The sequence below is a fragment of the Camelus bactrianus genome, chromosome 10 (genome assembly GCF_048773025.1).
Source record: "Camelus bactrianus isolate YW-2024 breed Bactrian camel chromosome 10, ASM4877302v1, whole genome shotgun sequence".
NCBI classification, from domain to species: Eukaryota; Metazoa; Chordata; class Mammalia; order Artiodactyla; family Camelidae; genus Camelus; species Camelus bactrianus.
This window is the reverse complement of record NC_133548.1, coordinates 35,614,101-35,632,537: the sequence shown is the minus strand read 5'-3', so window position 1 is coordinate 35,632,537 and position 18,437 is coordinate 35,614,101. Positions and strand designations below refer to the sequence as shown.

The window sequence follows — 18,437 nt, the reverse complement described above, 5'->3', positions numbered from 1 at the left end:
GTCCCGTGGGAAGCGGCATTCTTCCCTCAGTCTGATAGGTGGCCTGGCTGCTGGGCTGGGATACACAGGCGCCGTGCTCCTCCCTGGGGCGGGTGTCCACGGGAGAAGCGGCATTCCCAGAGGATGCAGTGTTGGCGTGGGGAACGCTGCAGCCCTGCCGCCAGACTCTCTTTGCGATGCCTTCTAACCCCCCGGCAGTGTGAACCCACCCAGAAATGAGAGCCTGGGGGTAGGCAGCTCCGAGAGGCCCTTTAGCCTTGGCCCTAAGAAACACAACGGCAGCCAGGGAGGCCTGGCAAGTCCCACTGGGCTCCCTGCCTGTGTGACTGTTCATGTGCCCAGCAGAGACTACTCAGCCTCCTGTGGGCTCCAACCCAGGTGACTGATTCCGCTCCCAGACAACAGGGCTGGAGGCTGTAAGGCTGAAGCCAGGCATGTGTCTCCAGAGTGCAAATCCTCCAATGGCACCCTAGCTCAGAAGGAAATCCAAAGTCTTGTTCTTGGCCTATAAGGTTCCACATGCTCTGGTCCCCAGCTACCTCCCTGATGCCCACTGCTGCCACTCTCGTCCTTGCTCGCTCCTCTCCAGCCACACTGGCCTCTGGGCTATTCCTCCAACTGGCCAGTCGTGCTTCCATCGTTGGCTTTCACACTGGCTCTTCCCTCTGCCTGGAACGCTCCTCCCTAGATATCCTCCCATTCCTCATTTGAGTCTTAGTTTGAATGTCACCTTCTCAATGACCACTCAACCCCCTCCTTCTATCCCCTTACACTGCTTTGTTTTCCTTCCCAGCACGTCATACCCCATCACATACTCATGTGTCTGTCTCCTCACTAGACCGGACAATGCCAAGAGAGCAAAAATGTCGTTTTGTTCAATGGCTGCATCCCCAGCACTGAGAGCAGGTACAGGGTCATAAAAGGTGCTCAGTGGATACCTGTTTGAGGAGCCACAGGAGGGGCTTACTCCCTCGAGGCGAAGCCAAGTCAGAGAGCCGGGCAGGCCACCCACAGATGCCACCAATCCCAAGGACTTGCTGAGGGTGTGTGTGGAGGGGGCAGTTGGGTTGGCCCCTGCCAAAGACACCCGTAGTTTGAAGGGGACCAGAACTCTTGTGGGGAAGGGAGACATTACAGCCAAAGACTGGACAGAGTCCACCTCCAGCTCGAGGACTAACCATGTCCCTGCAGAGTCCTCTCAGCTCTTTGAATGAGGACCCAGCTGCCTGTAGGCCCACCCTCCCTTTCCTGATATGAGGAGGAGATAGCTGGGTGGTAACTATCTCTAGGCCTCACTCACTGGCCAGAGAAAGTCAAAGCAACTGTTGCTCAGCAGCGATGGAGCTTGACAGGCTTGCGCTAATCTTGCCTCTGTCACTTATTATCTAAGTCTGAGCTCCAGTTTCGTCATATGTAAATAAGGACAATCATCTTTCCTTTCCTTTTTTTTTTTTTTTTTTTTTGTTGAATGAATAGGTAGCATGCCCAGCACAGAGTCCATCACATGATACATGCCCAGTTGGCACCTGCACCCGTCCCCATCTCCTCATCCGATGCTGGGGTGGCCCCGTGTTTCTTGCCCAGAGTCCATTCCTAGCCCTCCTCGGTCTGCTCTGTCTTGCTACCAGTTGTTGGTAAATTTGGGAGAATCCCCAGTATAGGGGCAAAAAAAAAAAAAAAGGATGCCATCCATCCATCCCTCTTCCTTCCTCCCATGCCCTAGGCCCCTTGCATGGAAAAAGTAGGTAGGATTTCACACGAGTTGTAACTGAGGGTTCAGATGAGTGTTTGTCTGAGTGTCCTGACAAGCACAAACCATGAAGCATTGCTATGGAAACCGTTCTGTTATTCTTTGCTGTGTCATTTGTTTTCTGGCTCAGCTGCAGTTGTGGTGCAGAGGGAAGGGCAGCAGATGAGGTACCGAGGATTCAACTCCTTGTGGGGCCTGTGCTCCCACGGGGCTGTATGACCAAGTAGAACTCCCTGCTTCTCCCTGGGTCTTACCTTCCTCAGCTCCAAGAAGTAGGCCACTATTTCTGATGACTACCTGCACTTCTCAACAGAGTCCTGGCACCCACCTCAGACCAACTGTCAGAACCTCCCATGGAGGTTGTGATACACATCAGTTTGAGAACCACTGGTGTAGGAGCTAGATTAGCTAAATTGTTTTCAATCTCCCAGTGGGTAAAAGAGATAACACTGAAGCTACTCTGGTTGGAGCAGAGGTGAGGGGCTCAGAACCCCATCAATTCAGCCTTCAACTGGCTCCATGGAATCCTAGGGTTTCCCAGAGCACAACCTGAAAACCACTGGACCAGATGATTTCAAGTGCCTTCCCTAGAAGGGGAGTCAAACATTCACTCATTCATCAATTACTTATTAGGTGCCTTCTGCTTTCTTTATGCCAAGTATTAGTTTGAAGTCAGCAGCTCTACTACTTCTTAGACGTGTAATTTTGAGTAAACTACGTAATCTCCCTGGGGCTCAAATTTCTCACTTGCATTGGGAAAATAATACTCTGCTTTATGGGATTCTTATAACGATCAAATAATCAAATGAGAACGCCTATGAAGAAGTGGTTTGTTACCTGGAAGAGACTTTACAGATGCCCCCAACTAGTGTTAGCAGTGTATCTAACTATCTGAAGTCTGCAGAACTAAATTAAGTCCTTGGAGGCCTCTATGGAGTGTCACTCTCTGTAGCTAAACTTGCAGAACACGTTATAGGGTGTAGGGGACCACTGGTCGAAAACTCTCCATTTAAAAAACAGCAACTTGCCTACAGGGTTATTTCTGAGGTTTATGAATATTACTTAGTTTGTTATCTTCAAAATAGAACATTTCTGTATTACCCAAATTTTCATCCATGATTATTATATTACTTTTATAATAAATTTAAAAATTAACACTGTTGAAAATAGTCTGATATACACAATTCTTTAAAAACTTAAAAAAAAAAATCTGGTGCTCTAAAATGAATTCAAATGAGGCACCCAGAGCAAGGTCAAATGCCTGGCTGCTCAAGGCTGCAGCACGGCCACTAACTCAGCACATGGTCTCGGGTGAGTCACCACCTCTCGCAGGGCCTCCATTTCCACACCTATAAACTGAAGGCACCAGCTTTACTGCTCTCCAAGGGCCCGTCCAGCTCTGACACTTGGTGTTTCAGGACAATGGAGTGAATCTTCCCATACACCCAGGCTGTCTTTCCACAGCACATCTAGGCTTGCTGGGGCGGCAGCCTGGCTGAGCTGAGGGAGACCTCATTTGCTGAAAACAACCTCTTTCTCCCCAGTCACTAAATGGCAATCTCATATTTTCCCAAAGCACTCTCAGCCCCACTATAGACCCAAAGCAGGAAGATCAGGGGGTGAGCACGTCTAGGAGAGAGGTGGCTCGCTTCAGAGATGCCCCACGGAGGTGACAGGACTGTGACCCAAATCAAGGCATTTGAGCCCAAGCCCAGTGGTCCTCACCCCACTAGACAGAATTACACCCCAGGAAGAACTGCAGACCCAGAGAGACCGCATCCAGTGGGAAGACCATCAGAGCTGGGGTCAGAAGATGGGACCATGGCCCTCCTCCAGCCCTTCCTGCCGTGTGCTTTTGGACCAGCCACTCCTGGCTACCAAGCCTCAGGGTCTTCACCCACAACCTGGGATATTACACCTGACAATCCCAGTGCTATGGCGAGGCTCACGTGAGAGTAAATGGAAACGTCTTGTATATTATAAAGCTATACGTTAGTTACCGTTCGTACCTATATTGTGCCCAAAGGTCGAGAGGAAACGACTCCATCTGTCATTTAGGAAACGCACAGCCCTAGGGAGTATAAGTCCTGGGCTACAGGGCTGGTGGGTATGGGACCTGAATGGGCAAGTCACTTTACTGTGTGGGCTGAGCTACCCAGGATAGACTCTTGGCCTGGCCTGGTTCCAGTCCTGGAGACCAAACAGCACAGAAGCTGAAAACATTCAACAGGAGCATAGAGCCCATCAATGTGGACAGTTTTTCATTCTGAGCATTCGTGCATTCATCCAGCCAGCAGACATCCTCCTAATATCAACTCCAGAGAGAGTACTATTTGCGTGCCTTGTGTATAAAGCGGAGGAATGAGCAGAGATGAATAAGACAGTCCCCATTTTTAAGGAATTCCCAGTCTCTTAATAACCAACATTTCCTGAGCTCTTATTACACACAGGAACTCCTGTATTACTTCTGTGACCTCATCTCACACCCATAATGCCCTACTAGGGTAGGGAGGTTCAGGGTTCCTATCTTACCCCTAAAGACGACGAGGCTAAGGTCACTAGAAAACTAAGTGGTGGAGCCAGGACTTGAACCAAGGTCAGTCTGTCTACAGATTCTAAGTTCTAACCACTCTGTTTTATGGCCTCTGTATTGCTGGTGACCTTAGGCAAGCATCTTCCTCTCTGGGTCTGGGTTCCCCCCATGGAACACAGAGGTTCAGTGATTCTAGTGGATACACAAGATACTGCAAGCAACTGTGAACCAAGACAGAAAGGAAGAAATGTCCACCTGAAGTGAGGTGTGAGGTGTGGACATCAGCTCCCACCCCTCAGGAGAGGAAAGGGGAGGACACAATCTGGGTGGAATGAGGGTCGGGCTTTTGTCAAACAGGACTCAAACCAGCAGATTTCAGAGAGGCATAGCTAACACCTGCCCACCGCCACTAATGTCCATTCTCCCATCAAACTGAACTGCCCACGCTATCGCCACACTTCAGCTATCTCCCTGGCGAGGTCTTTGTCACACGGTCCCTCCTATACTCCTATATTCCACCACCCCCCCTTATTTTTCTCCTCCAGGAGTTCTCTTCTGGTCCTGTAGCTCTCCCCAAGAGACTATAACAGACATTCCAATACCATTTCATCAAGAAGTGCTTACACCAACGGATCACCACTTTCCTTTAAGATCCTGGTCCTTGGTACATGGCTCCCCGTCTTCACAGTTTGCTCGGTCTCCAATGGAGAAAGAGCAGTGGCACCTCTCCATCTGAATCTTTCACAGCAACAGATGCCAGTAAGGTTGCCTGGAGAGTCTGGAAATGCCATGTTGCCATGGTAACGGCAGACCAAGGTTTGGGATGCTTTATCCCCAATGAGCTGCCCTGGCAGTGCCAGGCCAGGCTGCTGGTGGGATCTTCCTTGAGGAACAACAACAACAAAATCTCATTAACGGACCAAAAACTGCTCCACTAATGTTGAGGTTTAGCTCCTGCGAACACACTTGTGGGCCACTCACCCAGCAACTTGGCTGAGAAGGAGGCCAGGCCCTGGCTCTCTGCACTGTGCCTCGCTCAAGGGGTAATGTGGTTTTTAACTGGCTCAGCCAGCAAAGCAGGCCCTCCCCGACTCCAGCCCCCAAATTACCACTTCTCTTGTTTGATGCCACCAACCAGGGATCTGCCGGCGTGGACCCTGGCAATTAGCACAGCATCCACATTTGTTGGGGAATTAAGAGCCACTGATTAGCCTAATTCCACGCCATTTACAGGCAGCAAGTGGCAGCCTGAGATTGGCTTTTTCAAATGGTAGCCCAGAGGGAGGCATGATCATGGCTTGTGTTTGAAATGGAGGCAAGGTCTTGGTGAGCCAGATTGTGAACCAGGAGGCAGGACTCACCTCTGGGCCCGGTGACTTGTCAGCCACTGCCTCCCCTAGATTTCCTGGCCTAAGGGAACTGAAGCCCAGAAGGTGTTTCCAAACTGCGGTTACACCTTCTTCCAAGTCAATCCTGACCAGAAAAGGAGCCCATTTCCCCCTGTTGGCCTCCCTGCCAACTCCTGCTAGGAATGTCCAGTCATAGAACCAGTGAGCCCTAAACTGGGGGCTTCTGGGGCTAGAGGCCTGAGTCAAACTCCAGCTGGCTGGGCAGGATACAGACACTCTGCCTAGACTCTGCTGCCATCCCACCACCTAAGGGCCTGAACCTTTTATCTGTGCCCCAAGTTGTTCTTTGGCTGGAGTCCCTGGGAATTTGGATGCCTGATGATAGTTACCTTAAGATTCTTCTGCCAGAATCCTTGCCCTCCCATTGGAGGACCCCGAATGAGCCCTCGAGGATACTGACATTCCTAGGATCATACAGGGCCCTGCACCTTGGATGGCAGCTCTCTACCCCAACCTAGCAGGAGCTAACTACACAGCTGACACGGTTCCCCTGGGTTTCTACCCTCTCCAGCCAGTTTGCTTGTATTTTGCGCAAAGGGATCATGACCACATGGAACTGGCAAACTGAATACATGCCCACAGGCACCGGAGAACTTCTAGACCCTCTAGAAAATATACAGGCATCGAGGCCTGGCTGGACAGGCCTTAATGACTGAGCTTCCCTAATGCAAACTCTAGCTTGCTTAAAAATAGGGACTGAGCCATATCTTTCCAGGAATTCATAAAACAGTTATAGAGTTTTATGTGATAGGTGCCATCGGGGATATTGAATGGACTATTTGTGGCATCTGCCATCGAAACTAGGGGATCAACAGAGCCTTCCTAGCAGAAGAAGGAAGTTAGAGGGGAGGGGAGGAAGGGTATTCCCAGTAGGAAGTGCAGTGTGAACAAAGGTCTAGTTGAGACGGTAGGTGGAGCTTGTAGAGTTAACGGTGGTGGTTCAGTCTGAAAGAAGAGGAAGTGTAAACAGTAGTAGAGGGAAGTCAATCTGAAATGATAAGTAGAAGGCATAAAATTGTTGATGGCTCAGGAAATATAATCCTCAAAGTTCCTGACTAAGGCTTCTGCGCAAGAGAGTAGCAGAATCAGAGCTCTGCTTCAGAAGCAAAATCTGGATAATAACGATCATCACCATCACTGTCGTCACGTAGATAACATTTATGGAGCCCTTACAGTGTGCTGAGCACTTTTCTAAACACTTTAGACTGAATGTGGAGGAGGAACTTTAGGGAGACCAGGTTTGGAGACAGGAGGATGCAGAAGAGGGATGGCTGGAGAGAAACAAGGAGGCAGGGCCATGAGGACTTGGCATCAGCGAAGCTGTGGGTACAGGGGGAGAGAGGGTCAGACAGCCGCAGCCAGAAGACTGGGAGGATGGGGGTCACATCCCAGTCTAGGATGTGCAATTCTTTGAATCATGGGTCTGGTAGATGATTCTAGAATCTAACCACAAAGACACAGTTGAAATATCCTTGTTACCCTGAGTTCAGGAAAACGCTGGAGAGGAACAGACCACAAAGAGCAGCTCTCCCGAGGAAAGCCTACCCTTTCACGCTCAGTCTTGGTCCTGCTGAATGAGAACCTGCTGACTGGAGTGAGCAGGAAAGGACCTGGAGACGGGTGGCCTCTCCTGGCTTTGATCCTGTGTCTTCTTGGTGGGGTCCTTCTACACCAGACTGGGGCCCCCAGGAGCAGGGGAGCCCTGGTTTCACCCTGCCTTGTTTGCTTCTCTGTTCTGCAGTACCACCAGTACCCCAAGGCCCTGGGGACGAGGGCCCTCAGATGGAAGGCAAGAGCCGCCTCCTCAGGGATTGCTCTTGCTCCTCGCTATCCACCCGGACCCTCTGCTCTGGTGAAGAGGGCCTCTGCCTTGCCCCGCCCTCACCATGTGCTCCACAGTGTCTGCCTGTGCTCCTGCACCCTCCTCCCCCATCTCTCCGGGGCTAGGCCAAATCCTAGCCTAGCCTTCAAGGCTCTGCTCAAATCCTCCTTCCTCTACAAAGTCTACAGTAATCACTCCTTCACTGAGCTCTGAGAATGGAACCTTCAGAGCAGGAAGGGAACTTAGAGATCACTGGCCCAATCCTTTCGGCTGTCCCAGGAAGAGGAAACATGGGTCTGGAGAAGGGAAGAACTTGCCCAAGACAAAAGGGCTATGACTAGATTCCGGGGACAGCCTCCCGTGAACCTCAGAGCCCTGCTTTGCTTCACCCGTCCATGTCGCGGATGGTAAGACTACCTATGGGGACGACGATGTCTGTATCTCTGCATCCTTCTCAGCGCTTAGCGCAGGGCCCTGGATAGCAGGCAGCCTGGGAAATAGAATCCTCAGTAGCCAAAGGCTCTTGAAGGCAACAGGTCCTAAGGAGAAGCAAGAAAGGTGAAGAAGCAAAAATCTCTCCTTCCAGCAATTCTCTACTGTTCTGGGATGCAAGCCAAGCCCAGCCACTGGACTGGGGGTGGGAAGAGAGATGGTGCTTTCCAAGGGACTTTTATATCTGAAAGAGATTTCTGCATCCAGTGCCAGTGTTCTAGCCCAGAGCCTCCTGGGAAAGCAGCTTCCAGAGGCTGGCAGGAAGGTTCATGCTGAGGTCAGCCTCCAGCCCAGGGCACTGGGGATGGTGGCAGCAGCAGATGAGGGAAGATTTTTCTTTTAAAGCTGAGTCTTCAGATTTTTAGAGCAAAAAGAGCCCTTCAAGATCACCCAATCCAATTCCTGGATTTTTCAAAGAGGGAAACTGAGATCTTGATAAGGAGAGGGATTTGACCAGGTTGCACTATACATCAGGGTCACAGGATTTCATTAGACAGACACTTATTGGGTAAGCCTCCTTTCTGCCCCAGGCCAGTGCTGGGCGCTGGGGACACAGAGAAGAAATGAGATCGAGGAGTGCAAAGACTGGTTGGTAATTTCCAGGGAGATTCTAAATGAGCAGTGATCAAGGTTGGAAGAGAAACAAACCCAGTCCTTTAAATTCTGAAGTAAGAGTGAGGCTGGTGAACAGGGATGGTGTGACAACATGCGGGTGGGGCCTGCCTGAAGATGAATGTGCCTCCAGCCACCGTCACCTTTGTACTTGCAGAGCACAGCCTGATGCCTGGCACATGAAGGCACTCAAGGAGAGGTGCCGAGTCGATGCACAGATAAAAGACACTCCTCTCCCAAAGGGGGTCGAGATGCAGCTCCAGGCCTTGCAGAGAAAGGGTCTGACCACCAAGTGGGGTCCCGTAGCTGCTCCATCTGTAGAAGGGGCAGGAGGCAGCTGGCAGGTCCAGAAATGCTGACACAGAGAGGGACGGAGCTCTCAGCCCCAACCGACTTCTCCATGGCAACGAGCTGACAGAAAACTGCACAGGAGACTGAGAAGCCAGTTTTAAAATAAAGACACAAAACATTCTCAGTCTAAAAATCACACATGGAAAGCAATAGCTCCTGCCTCTAAGCCCGTTAGGAGGTATCATCACTAGAAAAGGTGCCTCCTTTCAACCTGCCATCCCTTGCCAGGGGCCCTGTATGCCTCCCCTCCCACTGCAAACCTTCCCAGAGCTGCCAGGTAGAATCTCTCTCACTTTGTAGCACATGCTTCAGGGCACTGCATCAAACCTGACAAGCGAGGGTAGAGGCTCCACCAGGGCTGGGGCTGGCTAGGTCCTACAGCAAATAGGTCGTGGCGGCTGGCGTCCTGTCACACCAGAGCAGTGGTGGCTGCAGCACAGAGGAGCGCAAGGAGGAAGAGCTGGGAAGAGACCCCTTTCCTCCTGTCTCCTGATGGTCAAATCCTGCTTCATCCTTCAGGGCTCAGCTGTATTTGCCTTCATCTCCCAAGGATGACTTAATCGCATGTACCTTCCCCTGTAAATCCAAAGCCCTCTGTTTACATTTCAAATATAAAACTTTCATTATATTTCTCCTTATAGAAGTAGACAGTCTGCTTTGCATTATACTTGTGCTTATTTATTCTGCCCCCAGTAGAGAACCTGGTCTGTAAGAAAGCCTCAATAAATGTTTTCCGAATTGAATCAATAGCATGAGAAAACATTTTGAGTAGCTAGAGACCAGCCCTCCCTCAGTTTATGGCAGCCACTCAAATACCTTTTCTCTTCAAAGCGTTGGTGGTTTGAGGGCATGAAGGCGGTGTCACCCCCTCTCCTATGCCACTGTTCTTCCCGCTGGGGTCCCCCCACTAGCTTTCTGCCAACTCCAGTGTGTTCCCTCCCTTACAGTTTCACAGACATCACTACATTCAAAAGAGGACCCCAGAACAAGCCAGACTAAGGATCCTGGGTTCAGTACTAGCTTTATCACCTCCTATCTGTGTGAATGTAGGCAAGTCATTTAACCTCTTTGAACCCTGTCTGCAAAATGGGACAATCCATTTCCATACCTATATCCTGCCTACTTCATGAGGCTGGTGTGGGGAACAGAGATGGTGAATCGTGAAGATGCTCCGAAAGCTGTAAAGTGGTATCTGTGCAAAAGCAAGGTGCAGAGTTGTTTCCAGCATGAGGCCCACGCTTAGGAAGTGACTTACCCCCAATCACAGGGAGAGATGGTGGCCAGGCAGAGTCCAGGTCTGTGAATTCTTGGTCCAGAGCTCTTTTCCTTAACTAACGCTGCCTTAGAGACCCCATCTAGGCATTCTTCAACTTTGGCAAAACCAATTCCATATTCCATTAAAATGTGAAGCATTTTGGATCACCTGTGGAGGATAAATCCCTGAAACAGAGCACAGTCCAGCTCTCTACTTCCAGGCAGAACGCCACCTGAAATGTTCTAGGCAGGGAGTTTTAACTCTTAATCCTCCACCAAGACGTTCCTTCCAGTCTTTCGGTCACTGCTAACTAACCCATGCCAGAAAGGTCATCCTGGCCGCTAACACCATCCTGCTGCGGCAGAGTCCAGGTCTTCTGATCTAACTTCAGAAACAGCAGCACCACACACGTTAGAGAAGCGGATCAGAAATAACTTGGACCAGCTTCGGAGGAAAAGCGGCACGGCTGGAACGTGGATTTCAGAGGAAAACCACTGGGGCTACCCTAGGGCTGGACTCAGGAAGTAGGGACACTGATTTCCTGGGGTGTGAAATCAGCAGAAACCGATCTGAGAGAGATGGGGAGACACAGGGGCTCCACTTCTCAGAGTCTAACAGCTTCCAGGCCCACATGCCAGAGATGTCCCTGAGTGAAGCCTCTTCAGACGTCAGCAATGACTTTGAAAGGGAGCGAGGGAAGGAAGGGGAGAGGGATGGAAATGTCTTTGTTGAGACCCCTCACCCTTCATGGTGTGACGGTTCATCCTGTGTCACCTTGGCTAGCCCCTGGTGACCAGCTGTTTGGTTAAACACTAGTCTAGATGTTGCTGTAAAGGTATTTTTAAAGATGTGATTAACAGTTATGATCGATTGTAGTGCGCCTCATCCAATCAGTTGAAGGCCTTAAAAGCAAAGACTGAAATATCCTGGAGAAGAAGGAATTCTGCCTCAAGGCTGCAATATAGCAACCCTGTCTGAGTTTCCAGCCTTTGGAGTCAAGACTGAAACATCAACTCTTACCTGAATCTCTAGCCTGCTGGCTTGCCCCAAGGATTTCAGACTTGCCAGCCCCCACAATAGTGTGAGACAATTCTTTAAAATAAATCTAGAAGGACAGACAGACAGACAGGTGGACAGGTAGACAAATGATATATATAGCATGCCCTACTGGTTCTGTTTCTTTGGAGAATCCTAACACATGCGAAGTTGGGCATTCTCATCTACCTTACCTTATTTAATCCTCCAAATAACCCTGAGAGGTAGGTTTTGCTGTTCTGATGTTTGTTTACAGAAGAGGAAACGAGGCTTAGAGAGAGTCAAGTCACTTGCCCATGCTTTATCAGTTTCATCACGGGGCCGACAGGAAATAGAATTTCTCAAAAGAATGTCGAGAAAAGAAATCCTGGCTAAATAGTGTTGCTGATTCCTCTGAATTCTCCTTCTCGGTAGGGAGACAGTTAATGCCAACAGGAATGAGGGGTATGAACAGGTTTGCTCATTCAAGCAGGAAGACTCGCTTTTGCAAACCATAGTCTTTAGGATTTCCATTCTTCCTGGTATCTGCATGTGGATTTAGGACTTGGGTCTACATAAATACTATGGGGTCTCATCACTTTTAAACCTGAGCCCTGAGTTTCAGTCTGTGAGTGGTCTGTGCGGGAGATTGTTTCGTTTGGCTCTTGCCAGGAAGCCAGAAGATTGTGCTCTCTGCTCAAGGAACGAGCTTTAACGGGGCTGCTTTCTCTCACTGAGCAAGCAGACTTCACTCTGCCTCTCAGGCTGCCTCTCTCCCACCCCTCAAAGGTCTCTCAGCACCACTGTGTACCCTGGGGAAGGGGGAGCATTCTTACTCTGAACAACTTTAGCCTGAGGATGGATGAGCCCTCTTCCCTCCACTCCCATTAGTGCAGCCGAGACGGAGTGGGATTTGCGGGAGGAAGTATACTAAATGCTAGGGGGCACTGAGGAGGAAATCATTACAGCAGTCCACACACATCTACAGGCAGGCAGGGCTGCCAAGATGAGGCTTCTGACTCTTTAATAACTCTCCTCTCTCTCAAAGGGCCAGGACATATATCTGCAGCAGCTTCTGCTCATGTTCCAGTCATTCGAGCTTCCAGAGGTTTCCACGTGGTCACCATCTGGCCTCTTGCCTCACAGGCATGGCCTCCAGGAGCAGTACCTCCCAACACGTTAAGGCCCACATGAAAATAATAATTCTGACGCACTGGGTGAATGGAGAGGGGAATGTGCAAATCAAGGAGGGGCTCCTGCTGGCCCAGCCCTGGCCACCACCCCTAAGTGCTGACGGCCTTGTTGTCTTGATACCCTGGTTGGGAAATCTGTCGTACAGAGTCCCATCCCACTCGTGGTCCAAGTCAAGAGATCCAGAATCAACTCTGCCTTCTGCTGGGTCAATCCCTTCATGTCTGGGTCTGGCCTGGGGGGTCATGTTTCCTCCTCAGGTAATGGGCTGGAATGCGGTGATGGGCAAATGACATTGCCTTTCAGTTGAAATCTCGCCCCTCTCAACAGGGAAGTGGCCTTACACCTTATAGACCAAAGGGTCCTCCAAGGTCCAGGAAAAGTGCTACTTCCCCTAGGAAACCTGCCTGCAGGCACACTGTCTTCTGTGTCTATTGAAAGACAAGGGACCCCTCTTCTCCTCTGCTGCTAGAATTACTGTGTCAAAAAAAAAGTTGCATGTTTATACAGCTGTTAGAGCTTGTGATCACCCCACAGCCAGCACTCCAGTGAGAGGCAAAAGCTGGTTAGAATAATAACAATAATAACTAACATTTACTGAGAGTATACAATATACTAGGCACTGCTCTGAGCACTTTACTCATTAATCTTCACCACAACCCTTAGAGTCAGGTCCTGTCATTATACTCATCTTATAGACAAGAAAACCAAGGCACAGAGTGATAAAATTACTTGCCCCATATTACACAGCCAGTTAAGTGGCAGAGCTAGGATTCAAATCCAGGTAGTCTGGCTCCATACCATTTAATCCAAACAACAACTCTGCCAGGTTAATTTTATTAATTCAGCTTTAAAGTTTAAGGAAACTGAGGCTTGAGCACTTAGCTAAGATCACATAACTAAAAAGAGGCAAATCAAGTATTCAGTGCAAAGGCTGCATCCTTTCTCAAGCTCTTCCAGGTAGCGATTGTGTTACAACCACTCCAAGCTGAATTCAGGGAGGCCAGCTGACCTCATTTGTCCTCTGGGATAAGAACCAACAGTGGACGTCCACTGCCACCAGAAAGGCTCTTCCAGCAAGTCATTTTGAATGGGTGAGGTTTCCAAAGTACTTTTTATATATAACTATGTGTATAACCCACTTTCCCTTAGACAGACAGAAGGCCGAGGAGAGCCAGCTTCCTGGCACTGTGTGCACACTTTTCTGTTACGGTGTATGGACACTGTGTGGTTACAGCTTTCTGGGTGTCCCGTCTTCCCAGGAGCTGTTCTAGAGGTGGTCTCTTATGTGAACATTCTTGTACTCAGGATCGAATGAGACACAGGGAGCAGTCTCTCAGCAGGAGGGCAAAGGCTTAGAGAGTCTCAGAGCTACCATCCACTTCCTGTGGGGACTTAGGCAAGTTTCTTAATCTCTAAGATTTCTAATTTCCTTATCTGAAACAAAAAAGCAAATAAGACAATTCTTCCTTTCAGGGTGGTCACGAGGAAAAAAAAATGAAGTATGAAATTTTCTAGCAGAGAAAGAAAATGTTTACTAAGCACCTATAATGTGCTAGGCTTTGTATGTTATGTTTCTCATTTATATTTCATAAAAATCCCACGAGATAGCATCTCCACTTTATAGGCAAGGTATCGAAACTCAGAGAGATTAATGCTTGTTCAGAGCCACATTACTAGTAATCTGCATAGACACTCTCAATGTCTCCTGAGAGTGGAGTCTTACAGCATTTGTCCTTTTATGACTGGCTTATTTCATTTAGCATAATGTCTTCAAGATCCACCCATGTTGTACATGTGTCAGAACTTCCTTTTTAAGGCTGAATAATATTCCAGGAAATCCATTTTCTTATTTAATCCTCCTAAGAATTTCTGTGGGGGAGATACATTATGATGTGCTGTGTCACTCCTGAACCTTGTGCTTCGCCAGTCTGCTGCGTCCCACACCTCCTCCCCAACAGCCCTCCCGCTTTGCAGGTCTCCCTAGCTCCATCCTCCATCAAGACAGTGATCATTCTAAAAGGCCGATTTATTCCTCCACTTCAAACCCTTCCCTGGCTTCCCCTGCTTGTGGTCACCTTGAACTTTTTGGCGTGGCATGCAGGCCCAGCCCTGACCCAGCTCCTATCTTGTTTTCTTTCCCCTCTCCTAACCCCCACCAAAACTGAAGTCCTCACCACCTGGACTCTGTACCTTCTAACTGGCTATTCTCTCTAACTGTAATACCCACTCTCCAAATGGGGCAAACTCCTATTCATCTTTGAAGGCCTAGCCTCAGTGTCACCTCCTTCCCAGATTTCTCCAGGCAGCCTGTCAAGCTTTTCTCCCTGCTTCTGTAGAACCTGAACATAGCTCTGTAATAGCACTGATCATGGGTAATCTGATTTGTCAGTTTATACCTCTGTCTCCCACACTACAGCTGTGGTTGTCAACACATCTGAGCATGAGGGCTCCTTTGTAATATTAGAGAATTTCAGCATCTTCTCATATACACCAATCAAAGCAACATTTAATGACAAAGTCACCATGAATTCAGTAAAGCTTTCAAATGTAACTGTGTTTGAGTCACCATGATACCATCTATATATATCTGAAAACAATGCTGCATGTAGGTGTGCAGAGGAATCTGGGGACCTTGTTCTATACGCTGGACTCTGAGGCACCAGAGCTTACAGTTTGGGAACCACTGTTCTGGCCTGGAGACTGGGTTTTTTATGAAAGGGAAGTTTACACATCCATTGACCCTATTATATCCCAAGGCTGTGCCAGTCACCTTTTCATTTTTATCTCCATTAAATCTCAAAAAAGTCCATTTTTTCCAGATAAGAAAACAGAGCTTAGAAAGGTAAGGTGTGAGGTCACACAGGGGAAGAGGCAGGGCAGGACTTGGTTCTCGATCTTTTCCTATTCTGTCACTCTGCCTTGGGGCAAGGACCATAGGTGGTCATCTCTGACTGTCCGGCACCTCACTCATGGCCTTGCTCGGAAACGTCAGGGAAATAAGTGACTCAAACCTGGACAGCCCTACCCTATGCATTCTCAGGCCCTCCAGCTTGTAACCAGAGTCTTTGGCCAGAGACCTCCCCAGCGGCAGGCAAGCAAAGGGGTCCCTCACACATCAAAGAACGAGACGAGACGCTGGGCACAACTCTAAGATGGCACAGTGTGGCTCGCTTCTCCTTTAGGTGCCAGTGCCAAACCAGTTTCCACCAGATCTCGGTGCTTGGTAATACCTAGGTGTGGTCTTCCCAATGGCCATCTGTGTCTGAAACCAAAGGAGAGATTTCTCAAAAATTCTGGTTGGTCAGAAGGCACTGAGGGAAAAGAATGGGCTTCAAAGTCAGAGAACTCCAGGTTTCCATCCCTGATTCTGCTACTTCCTTTTTGAATGACCTCGGGTAAATCACTTAATTTTTCTGAGCGTTAGTGTCCTCATGTGGGAAATGAAAGTAAAATCTACCTCACAGGGTGAATACATACTGGCCTTAGACTCTTGCATTGATTGTGTGGTGGGACGGAAGTGGCCCTCCAAAACATATGCCCAAGTCTTTGCCCCCGGAACCTGTGAATGTGACCTTATTTGGAAAAAGAGTCTTTACAGATGTGATTAAGTTAAGGATTTTGCGATGAGAAGACTGACCTAGATTATGGGCATGGATCCTAAGTGCCATCACAAGTGTCCTTTCAAGAGGAAGGCAAAGGGAGGTCTGACCCACAGACAAAAGAGGAGGCAATGTGACCATGGAGGCAGAGGCTGGAATGAAGTCAAGGAATGCCAACAACCGCCAGAAGCTGGAAGAAGCAAAGAATGGGTTCTTCCCCAGAGCCTTTGCAGATGGGACCAGATGGACCTAAGTTAAGGACCTTGAGATGATGCCATCCTGGATTATCCAGGTGGACCCTAAATCCAAAGACAAATGTCCTTGTAAGAGACAGACAAGGAGACAGAGACACATAGAGAAGGCTGTGTGAAGACAGAGGCAGAGACTAGAGTTTGCATCCACAAGACAAGGGATGCCTGGAGCCACCAGAAGACAGAAGAGACAAGGGGTGATTCTCCCATGGGGTCTCCAGAGGGAGCATGGCTCTGCTGACACCTTGTTTTCAGACTTCTGGCATCCAGAGCTGTGACAGAACACACTTCTGTTGCTGTAAGCCACTCACACTACAGTACTTTACTCCTGCATCCCTGGGAACTAAGTACACACTGCCTCATTCCCCAACTGATCACATATTGCCCCTTGTCTCTTGCTGTGTATCAGAGCCATACAAACCCCGTGCATGAGAGAGCAAGCTTTGGAGGCATGAAACTGTCTGATTTGGTCACTGTTATAACCCTAACGATTAGCATGGTGTCAGGTCCCTGGTAGATGCTCAATGTGTTTTCTGAAGAAATGAATGAATGGTGGTTCTCAGAAGGCAGGAGTTGTCTGTAATTTACTTCTGTATCTTCAGCATCCAAAGTCCAGGGCACATGCTCCAGACATGTGGGCCTTCCTCCCCTCATGTACATTCCAGCACTGAAGGGGTAGCTCTCTGAAAAAGGGGCCAAATCTTATCAGCCTGGAGGCCAGAGATAGGCTTCTAGGCTCCAAAGAGTCCATGAGCCCTTTCTGGACTTCATTTCCAAACTACCCCTAAACAGAAGGCTCGAAGAGAACTCCTGCCTGCAGAATCCTGGGCATGGTATTGTTTAATTAAACAGAGACTCCAGTCACCAGCGTCTGGCCCGGGCTGGGCCCCTGGGACTTGAGCCGGCAACATTTCATCATTAGGAGGAAAGGAGATGACAAACTCTTTCCTGAAAGAGCCCAGCAGGCAGGCAGAATTACTGGATGTGGTAAATAAAACCATTATTTCCAAATACACATCCTAGGCAGCAGTAAATGCATTCTCCGTATCACAGGCAGCACTAAATTTAGAACTGGCAGCTTGAGTCGTATGCTGATTCCTGAAGAGAAAAACTAAATTCAAGGGGGGAAAAACGAAGTGAAATATGAAAATAAAAAATGCAATCTTAGTTCATAAGAGCAACCTGTCAAGAGAGGTGACGGAGAAGTTTCCAGCACAGAATTCTGGCTCTAGAGGAGCTCCCGTGGGGTGGGGGCTGGGCCTGCTGGGTGTTGCAGCAGCAGCGGCCTCTGGGGAAACCTCTGGACGGCCTCCCTGTGGGGGGCTGCAGAGGCAGAAGCGCAACCTGCATGCTGAGCCACTGTGTGGGGACACTGTTTCCAAAGGGCTGTCACACTTGTCACAGGGAAGCCTTTTCTCAATCCTGCAGTGAAGGTGCTGTCACCCCACCTCACGGTTGAGGACCTGAGCCCACTGGGGTGAAGTGACTTGTCCAAGTCATCCACTGAGTTAGCAGGAGAGCAGGGATTAATTTTAATAAACTTTCAAATTTTAGAAAAGTGTTAGATTTACAGAAAAGTTGAAAAGATAGGATAGTTCCCAAATACCCCCCCAAGCTGTCCCTGTTGTTAACATCTTATGTTACGATAGTATATTTGTCATAACTGAGGGATCAGCATTGGTGCATAACTATGAGTTAAATGCTACACTATTCAGATTTTGTGAGTTTTTCTCTAATGTCCTTTTTCTGCTCCAGGATATGGCCATCACATTACATTTGGTTGTCACATCTCCTTAGGCTCCTCTAGTCTGTTACAGTTCCTCTCATTTTCCTTGTATTTGATGATCTTGACAGTTTGGAAAAGTACTAGTCAGCTGTTCTACAGGATGCCCTTCAATTTGGGTTTTTCTGATGTTTTACTCATGGTTAAACTGGGATTATGGGAGGAAGACCACAGAGATGAAATGCCCTTCTCATCATGTCACATCAAAGGTACATAATATCAATGAGATTTATCACTGATGATGTTAACCTTGATCACCCGGTCAAGGTTATGTTTGCCAGGTTTCTTCACTGTAAAGTTTTCCTCCCTTCTACCACTCCCCTCTCCATGGTCTACTCTTTGGAAGAATGTCACTAAGCAGAGCCCACACTC

The 18,437-nt window shown here is 48.8% G+C and overlaps 1 protein-coding gene across 9 annotated transcripts in view; it reads right to left on the bottom strand.

Moving 5' to 3' along the window:
* Window positions 1-18,437, bottom strand: part of SERGEF (secretion regulating guanine nucleotide exchange factor) — a 200,615-nt gene that overhangs the window by 12,462 nt on the left and 169,716 nt on the right. The window contains exons 11-13 of one of the 9 annotated variants that reach the window (XR_012509670.1): window positions 10,225-10,392; window positions 9,297-9,545; window positions 5,047-5,166 (exon numbers count right to left, since the gene is read on the bottom strand). The exons of 6 other annotated variants lie outside the window; for them this stretch is intronic. Coding sequence is in view for 1 of the 3 variants with exons in the window: in XM_074372284.1 (XP_074228385.1) it covers window positions 4,908-5,166 (259 nt within the window). In the remaining 2 variants the exon portion in view is untranslated. Of the gene's footprint in view, window positions 1-4,907; window positions 5,167-9,296; window positions 10,393-18,437 lie in introns of those variants that run through there. 2 more of the 9 variants (XR_012509669.1, XM_074372284.1) reach the window with 2 other exon arrangements.